Raw genomic sequence first — 9142 nt, 5'->3', positions numbered from 1 at the left:
GTAAACTACACAAAAGGCAGCCGCTAAAGCGTTTAAGTTTCAAAATAGAACAAACAAAACAGACTACTAAATTGTCAATTCCACTTAGAAACAAAATTTTAATTCTAAAAATAAATCTTAGGTCGTTTTACAGAAGAACAGACAAAATTGACTAACTTTTGTCAATATCAAATAAACTGAGAACTAAAAGGAAATTCTCAGGCTACGTCCACACGTACACGGGTATTTTTGAAAACTGAGATTTTCCGTTTTCGTTTAAAAAAATAATCCCGTCCACACGTAAACGCAGAAATGAAGGAAAACGCTGCTAGGAACATGCCAAAGCAACAGGTGGCGATATATTCCTAACCGTGTAGAAATGTTGGCCAATCAGAAGTCTAGAAGCCTCGGTAGGAAATAGTAAACAAAGATGGGGCATAGAAACAGAACCGAGTCGTATGTATGGAGGGACAGTAACTATGCGTGTATATGTAAGTATTTAAACACTGCAGAGAGTACAATTAACAGTAACAGTATTGTAGAAATTCATTTCACCGAAACAATAACGTGGCGCACAGTGTGACGTCAAAAAAGGCGCACACCTTTGACGCTGCGTTTTCTCCGTTTTTCTTGTCCACACGTAAATGCAAAAACGGAGTTTTCGAAAATATCCACCCTGGCAGGCGTTTTTAGAAATCTCCGTTTTCAGTGACTGAAAACGCCGTTTACGTGTGGACGAAAGGTGCAAACGCATAGAAAAATCTGCGTTTTCAAAAATACCCGGGTACGTGTGGACGTAGCATCAATCTCTCCTTGTTGTATAGCTTAGCTTTTCAAACAGTTTTAACAGTTACTTTAGTCTGACAAAAGCCGAATGACGAATCAGCGCTTTCAGTCAGAGACTGAGCATGCACCGCTTTATTGTATTTCCAGACTTGCTTTCGGCACAATTTACAGTGCGCGCTACTCTGTTTTTTGTCAGACTTGAAATAGCCGAAATACCTTCACACTACGGAACTTCTGTGGCCCTTCCGTTCGACAAGCTCTCCGGCATTGGAACCATCATCGGTTTTTTCTTCGGTAACCTTCGCTCACGCTCTCGGTTGATTTTTCTCTGGTCGGCACACTCATTTCCTTCATTACCCGGGCTGCATGGCTGCAAAAACAAATACACATGTGTGCCTTGGCGCTTGTGCTGTACGTAACAAGTCATGTGACGTGATGCTGCGGCTGTGATTGGTTCGGCTCTGCGCTACTTAATTTGGATTGGCTGTTCTTTTTTTTTTCTTTTTTTTTTAAAGAGGACAAGAGAGATGAGGTCTATCGCAATAGTTTAATTTTTCTATCGAGAAAAAGTTATTTCGCAATACATATCGTTATCGTTTTATCGCCCAGCTCTATTGGGAAGGTTACTTTTAAAATGTACTCCACTAAAGATTACAGATTACATGGCCCAAAATGTATTTTGTAACATATTCCATTGCGTTACTCAATGAGTGTAATGTATTCTGAACACTTTGGATTACTTGATATATTATCATGCTTTTTACAAGTACATGAATGTACTATTGCTGTGTAATTTATTACTATTAGTGAAGGTAATACTTGCCATACCAATACCAACTAGATGTTTAAATCTTAATATAAAATGATTAACAGTAGGGTGGACATTAGGTAAGGCTGCACTTTTTGCAGAGTACAGGAAACTCTTTCTGTATCAGTAATATGTTTATTAATGATTATGAATATGTCTGCAAATAATCATGTGGAATTGTGCATGATTATTTGCAGCTAGCAGGTTGTTAATGCTTTCCATCATGTCTAAAAACAGCGTGTTAATATGTGGAGATCCTCAAGGCTGCTGCAAAAATGATCACATTATATTTTAAATATTTGTTCAATTCTCTCCCAAACCCCAGAAGCTGTCTGTTGTATTGAGTGTTTACTAAAATAAAAATAAAAGTCTTCTAACATCTCACTTGTTTGTCTTTATTCAAGCGTACATGTGTACTATTTTTTACAGTGGCTTGCAAAAGTATTCGGCCCCCTTGAACTTTCCCACATTTTGTCACATTACAGCCACAAACATGAATCAATGTTATTGGAATTCCAGGTGAAAGACCAATACAAAGTGGTGTACACGTGAGAAGTGGAACGAAAGTCATACATGATTCCAAACATTTTTTACAAATAAATAACTGCAAAGTGGGGTATGCGTAATTATTCAGCCCCCTGAGTCAATACTTTGTAGAACCACCTTTTGCTGCAATTCCAGCTGCCAGTCTTTTAGGGTATGTCTCTACCAGCTTTGCACATCTACAGACTGAAATCCTTGCCCATTCTTCTTTGCAAAACAGCTCCAGCTCAGTCAGATTAGATGGACAGCGTTTGTGAACAGCAGTTTTCAGATCTTGCCACAGATTCTGGATTGGATTTAGATCTGGACTTTGACTGGGCCAGTCTAACACATGGATATGTTTTGTTTTAAACCGTTCCATTGTTGCCCTGGCTTTATGTTTAGGGTCGTTGTCCTGCTGGAAGGTGAACCTCCGCCCCAGTCTCAAGTCTTTTGCAGACTCCAAGAGGTTTTCTTCCAAGATTGCCCTGTATTTGGCTCCATCCATCTTCCCATCAACTCTGACCAGCTTCCCTGTCCCTGCTGAAAAGAAGCACCCTCAGAGCATGATGCTGCCACCACCATATTTGACAGTGGGGATGGTGTGTTCAGAGTGATGTGCAGTGTTAGTTTTCCGCCACACATAGCGTTTTGCATTTTGGTCTCATCTGACCAGAGCACCTTCTTCCACATGTTTGCTGTGTCCCCCACATGGCTTGTGGCAAACTGCAAACGGGACTTCTTATGGTTTCCTGTTAACAATGGCTTTCTTCTTGCCACTCTTCCATAAAGGCCAACTTTGTGCAGTGCACGACTAATAGTTGTCCTATGGACAGATTCCCCCACCTGAGCTGTAGATCTCTGCAGCTCGTCCAGAGTCACCATGGGCCTCTTGGCTGCATTTCTGATCAGCGCTCTCCTTGTTCGGCCTGTGAGTTTAGGTGGATGGCCTTGTCTTGGTAGGTTTACAGTTGTGCCATACTCCTTCCATTTCTGAATGATGGCTTGAACAGTGCAAATATTAATCACAGTTAAATTGAGAGGGGATGGAGCTGTGATGTCATCAAGTACACTGCCGTTCCAGTTGCAGAACGATCGCGCTGCCTTCTTGGGCAGTCTGGACTCCTGTGTGAACTTACGAAGTCCGGACTAGCGAGAACACGAGTACAGACTCGTATACTTGGGTATTTAGAAATGGCCTAACCATCTGCAGTCTATGAACTAACCTCAGATAACAGCAGTTAACAATGTTAACTCGGTGGCGAGTAGCCTTCATTAATAGCGCCTCCATTTCCTGAGGGTTCTGAGATGGAACAGGCTGCAGACTGACCTCCCAGTGTCTGCCTACCATGCCGCTATTGAGAGTGTGCTGGTGCACGCCATCCCTGTGTGGTACGCTGGTTGCACAACAGCTGACAAGAAGAGACTACAGACGGTCATCAGAACTGCAGAGAAGGTGATCGGCTGTCCACTCCCCTCCGTGGACTTAATTGCCAGCTCAAGATTGCTCTCCAGAGCCAGGGCGATTATAAAGGACCACCTCCATCCTAACCACCAGCTCTTCAACATCCTGCCCTCTGGAAAAAGGTTCAGATCCATCAGGTGCAAAACCAACAGACTAAAGAACAGCTTCTTCCCGTGGTCAGAACTCTAAATACAAACTAAGAGTGTGAACAGACTTCTCCAACATATCCACTCTGACGCTGCCATTGATCACCTATCTGCAATATCAGTCTTTCCATGTTCTGTGCAATATTTTTTTTAGCTCATGTGCAATATTTTGGTCTCAGTGGAATTACCATCCCCACCCTAGATGACCATAGCCCCTCCACCCTTTTTTATTTATTTATTATATTATATAATTGTTCTTGTATACAGCCCCACAATGTTTCTGTTTCCATGTTTCTTACACATACACCATGTATATAGTTTCACTCACATCGTTGTATATTGTTTCCTTTTCTTACTTTTGCACCTTTGTGGTCCAGCTACCCAATTTCGCTGTGCAAGAAACTGCACAATGACAATAAAAACCTCTAAGTCTCTCTAAGTAATAGTAATAAAAATCACACAGCAATAGTCCATCGAAGATACTGAAGTTTCGCCCATCCCATTCTTCTGGAAATGTGGTGTCGGAAATGCATTCCTGCCCGTGCCCATTGTGTAACTGATGCCAACAACATTAGCAGGGCACTTACACTAGAGCCTCGTGTGTTTTGCTTGGGTTTCCAGCAATCATTATGAGAGAACCTGTATTAATCCCCGATGGAAATTGAGTGTTACAAAAAAAAAAAAAAAAAAAAAAAAAGCCGCGGGTCGTACTCGAACCCGGGCCGGCCGCTCTCAGCCATGTGACATATGACTACATATTAGAGGTGGGTTTTGATGATCGAGTTTCCGATTAAAATCAATTCTAGCTTGAATAAAGTGATATCGATTCATTAAATCCTGAATCAATTTTTAAATATAAATGTATTTTACCAGAATCTCAGGTTAAAGCTCACAAACACCAAACAGCTAAAACAGTAAATGAGAGCAGGAACACGGATTCTGCACAAAGACACAGCGTGGACCCGCCGACGCATCAGAATCAGTGAGATGGCGGCTTTCTCACCCCACGGCACGTACACGCCGTCGGGGCTGAAAGCCGACATCTCACTGATTCTGATGCGTCGAGTCCGCGCTTTGGTTTACGTCTGTTTTTGCGCTGATTCTCAAGCTGCAGTTTTGTCTCTCTCCAACCAAAACTGAACCAGCAGCAAAAGATCCAAACTACGCTTATTGAATCCAATCGATTCTGAAGTCGGTGACGTTAACCAGCCCTACTACATGCTCATCCAACTGAGCTAAACCTGTGTCCGACTGTGTTTAATCACCAAAATTGGAGAAGGCATAAAGAGGGGACAGCCTAACATATGAAACAGGAAATGACCACCGTGTATTCCATTTATTTCTACAAAGTAACTGTATTAGGATTACCACCTATTTAAATGGTAACTGTAACAGAATACAGCTACTCATATTTTGTATTTTAAATATGTAACGCTGGTACATGTATTCTGTTACTGCCCAACACTGACAGTCTCTGAAGAAATATGTTTAACACTTAAACCTATGTTCTGCATATTCCAGCATAAAATAAAATCATGTTTTGTGTTTGCACTCGCTCTGTCAAATAGATGCAAGTAAAACAGTAGAAATGAATAAAATCAAAGACTCAGCAGCTCTTAAATCTATTGTCAGCTGTTTAGCAGGAGTGGGGTGGGTGGAGGTTTGCCCACAGCGGTCATGTCAGTGGGAGGATCCGGGGGTTTCTCTGTGAATGTGTTAGGGTTCCTGGGTCGGTGACCCAGTGTTTTCAGTTTTGTCACATTTAGGTTATGTTGCCACATCAAAGTTCTCATTTCCTGCTTTTCCTGTGTCAGCTCGTCTCTTGTGTTATTAGCCAGATTATGTTCAGCTGTGTACTCACCGGTCTCTCATTATCATCCTCATCAGTCTGTGTATTTAAGTCCTCTGTTTCCACTCGTTCACTGTCGTGTCATTAATGTTGATGTTGTGTACGCTGTCCATGTTTCCTATCCAGCCAGCCAGTTCAGTCATTTCAGTTCAGCCAGCTCAGTTCAGTCAGCCCTCCGTTTCATCCGTTCATCATAATAAATCACCAGGCTTCACCTACCTGCGAGTCACGCGTTTGGGTTCCTTCTTCCTCGCCTCCACACAAAACCTGACAGAATGTCACATTCCCGTGGCAGCGTCCTCGCTGTTCGCTCAGATTTGAAGTTTAATTTTTCGCTGTAGAAAGAAGTTTTCTTCCCACGCAGAGCATACAGCGGACGCTAATGTTTGATTCTGTAAAAAGTGACACAAACTCAAAGTAATGTGAGTACTTCCAAGCTTTAAACGCTGCATTGTCGTACTCTCTCCATCACTTCCTGTTATCCATTGTTGATCTGCACACATCTGTTACCACGGACGATGCACACTTGGACGTCATTGTTATGAGACACACAAACAAAATCACCGTTTAGTAACGCAGTAACGCAGTTTGCTTATGGGAAAGCAACAGTAAAGTAATTACTTTTTTGCAATAGTAATCAATTACTTATTACTTGAAAAAGTAATCAGATTACCCATCTCTGCTGGCAAGGATGTTTTCTGGGTGCCTCCTGGCTGAGGTGTTTCAGGCATGTCCCACCAAAATGAGGCCCCTGGGGCAGACCCAGGAAAGGCTGGAGAGATTACACTGGCTGGCCTCGGAACGCTTTCGGTGTGGTGGATAAGCTGGATGTGGTGGCTGGGCCGTACAGACATGTAGGTGGATGGATGGAAGACAAGGAGGTTAGTGAGCTGAGATCATCTGACAGATCTAAAGAAACTCAAGATGTGAACACGGTTAGCATGTACCAGTTCCTGTAGAAAGCTCAATTAGCACACACACAAACACAAAGTAACACCCAGATAAACCACTGCAGTTGACCACAGACAGAGGGGACGGGGTCAGAGTGACCATGACTGTTTGTGTCTGTAGTTGAATAATCCTTCCACTTTGTCCTTCCTCAGTGAATCCCAAAGGTTACAGTATTTAAACTGTAGCATCCAGCTGATGGACCTGAGAGTAAAGCACCAAAAAAAACCCATCAGTTCATTATAAAGGAACTGATGGGTCCTTTCACTATAAAGTTTTCAAAAGGAGCACACAGCTGACATTCTCCTCCTCCCCAACCATCATGAAGCAGCAGCATAAAACCTGACATAGAACCTGAACTCGGTTCATAAAGATCAGGGTGTGATTCAGAGTTCTCATCTCAAGTTTAAACCCGTCACACTCCTCATGAACATATGATCTGAAGCTCTTCCTCAGTCACGCTGATGTTTCTATGGACAGCGTGTGAATTATGGGATGGAATTTGCCCCTGCTCCAGAGGTAATGCTGCTTATTTAGAGGATTCTCAGCTCCGATTGGCTGCAGAAAGTTGACCTGGTGATCATTTCATGAACTTAAAGCGAGTCTGAGGACATCTTTCAGGTGTTTAGACCACAGCTTAAGCTGGGCATACACTGTGCAATTTTTTCAGTTGCGATATTCAGCTCCTGCTCAAACTGCACGATTGACTCGCAGGGGTTAGAAGTTCGCAGGTCACGATGCAGGGTCTAAAACTATACGGCCCAATGCTCTGATGCGACCTGAGTGCTCACACTGTGCGTCCATAACATGAAGATTATAACACAAAACCTGTCGCGCTCGCTCTCCCTTTCACTCACACAGACACGCACACCACCACCATCAACTTTGCTAAATTGCTAATGAAAAACATTGATCAGGCAGCTGTGATTGAGCAGCAGTGTAAATCCAACTATTTTCACGGTTGTTGCGGTCGTGATAATTTTGTGAGGCCACATCGAAAAGGCCCAGATGAACTTGCCAAAGTTCTACAAGTTGTGCTTTCATTGCTTGTGTCCAGATCACACGCCGTGCTGCTCTGTCTTTTCACCTTCATTTCTGTGTTTGCACTTGCGCAGTGTGAGAGGCTGCGGTGACACCCTCACGACGGCCGACAGGATTTCAAACAGGTTTGATTTTCTTACGACCAAACGATTGATGATCGGGAGCTGGTCGTGAGGTGTTAATCGCTTCTCGTTACCCCATGTGTACTACACGATGCACGACACACGATGAAGGCAAAACTCGGGCCGATCACCAAAACGGTCGCACAACTGAAAAATTGGCTCAAAATGAGCCAAAAATTGCACAGTGTAAGCCCAGCATGAGGTGTTGCCTCAGACCCAAGGATCTGCACCAATCACAAGCTTTAAATCATTTGTGCAAAAACCTCACAAAACTTTTATTTTGAATTCATGCAGCTCACAGACAGGAAGCACAACCTAATTTTAAAACCAAAAACCAATCTTCTTCTTCTTCATCATCATCATCCTCTAAGCAAGGATACAGGAAATGACTCCTGTCAAAGTAATAGTCTTGAACTAAACCAACTGGACAGCTGCCATGGCGACAGTAGGATGATGTCATCACTCTACTTTCAGTCTCCATCTGTCCGTCTCCTGCTCCTCTTCTTCGCCTCCATCAGTGAGGCGCCTCCTTGCCTGCCAGATGAGTTCGATACCCTGCAGTTATGTATTCATTTTGTACTGATAACAGTGATCAGTAGCATAAGGACATCACCTGACCTCCGTCTCACCTGTTCACCTTCCTCTGGTTCTGGTCAGCCGCCATCTTGTGTCCGGCCTCCCGGATCTTCTGACTCTGACAGCTAATGAGCATGAAGGGCGGCAGGAGGACACACCTGACGATCACATCAAAGCACCCTCATCATTATAGTCATCATCCTTCAGCCTGAATCATCTGATGACATCCCAACAATAACAGATCGTTTTCGTTCTGTGCGTCTTTGGCTGGGTCTATTTCCTGGTGTTTACCTGTATGTTTGGGTCCTCAGCTGGGACTACTTCCTGAACTGTCTTTAAGAGCGCCACCGTCATCTCCAGCACTGTTACCATGTCAACATGGCTGCCTTGGATTGTGGGTAGCAGGCGACACAGCATGCTGCAGCTCTGTGTGATGCGCTTCCTGTCAGGGACATGACATCATCCATGTTTGTCACCTGAGGACAGAAGCTCCACCCCTTAACCTTTGTCCTCTAACCATTACCTTTCGTATTACCTTTCAAAGGAAGTAGAAGTGACATCACAATACATGGCCTTCACAATAATTGTCAGTACCTGCGGTGTCTCTCCAGATAGCTGCTGTTCCACAGCTGTGGGTCCGGACCTTTCCGACCTGCAGCCTCTCCTTCAGGTGAGGCCACCATCAGAGCATCTGAGTCGATGGTGACCAGAACCTCATCAGACTGTCCGGGCACAGGAGCACAGAGTCCATCACGTGGCTCTGATTAAGGACCAGGACAGGGATCAAGATCAGGTTTAGAACTAGGAGGGGATGGGCTTGGCCCCGCCCCATTCTCAGCCTCCATCACCTGTGAAGCAGATGTTGGTCAGAATGTCCAAACTAGGTTTAACAAACTTCAT

General features: G+C 43.8%; 1 protein-coding gene across 1 annotated transcript; it reads right to left on the bottom strand.

The window, feature by feature from the left end:
- Nucleotides 1–7735: 7735 nt before the first annotated feature.
- On the bottom strand, nt 7736–9142 carry LOC102079980 (spermatogenesis- and oogenesis-specific basic helix-loop-helix-containing protein 1). Its single transcript, XM_019346401.2, has 5 exons — nt 9091–9142; nt 8837–9002; nt 8534–8684; nt 8296–8400; nt 7736–8200 (listed from the first exon to the last, which is right to left on the bottom strand). The coding sequence occupies exons 1-4, from the start codon at nt 9140–9142 to the stop codon at nt 8368–8370; spliced, it is 402 nt and encodes a 133-aa protein (XP_019201946.1). The 3' UTR covers nt 7736–8200; nt 8296–8367.

This window comes from Oreochromis niloticus, linkage group LG12 (genome assembly GCF_001858045.2).
Source record: "Oreochromis niloticus isolate F11D_XX linkage group LG12, O_niloticus_UMD_NMBU, whole genome shotgun sequence".
Taxonomy (NCBI): Eukaryota; Metazoa; Chordata; class Actinopteri; order Cichliformes; family Cichlidae; genus Oreochromis; species Oreochromis niloticus.
This window is presented reverse-complemented; position numbering and strand designations above follow the sequence as displayed.

Coding starts and splice junctions, on each gene's coding strand:
- LOC102079980 (XM_019346401.2), bottom strand. CDS start 9,142: ATGAAGTTTGTTAAACCTAGTTTGGACATTCTGACCAACATCTGCTTC. Junction 8,685..8,836: donor TATCTGGAGAGACACCGCAG/GTACTGACAATT, acceptor TGTCCCTGACAG/GAAGCGCATCACACAGAGCT. Junction 8,401..8,533: donor CTGAGGACCCAAACATACAG/GTAAACACCAGG, acceptor TGTGATCGTCAG/GTGTGTCCTCCTGCCGCCCT.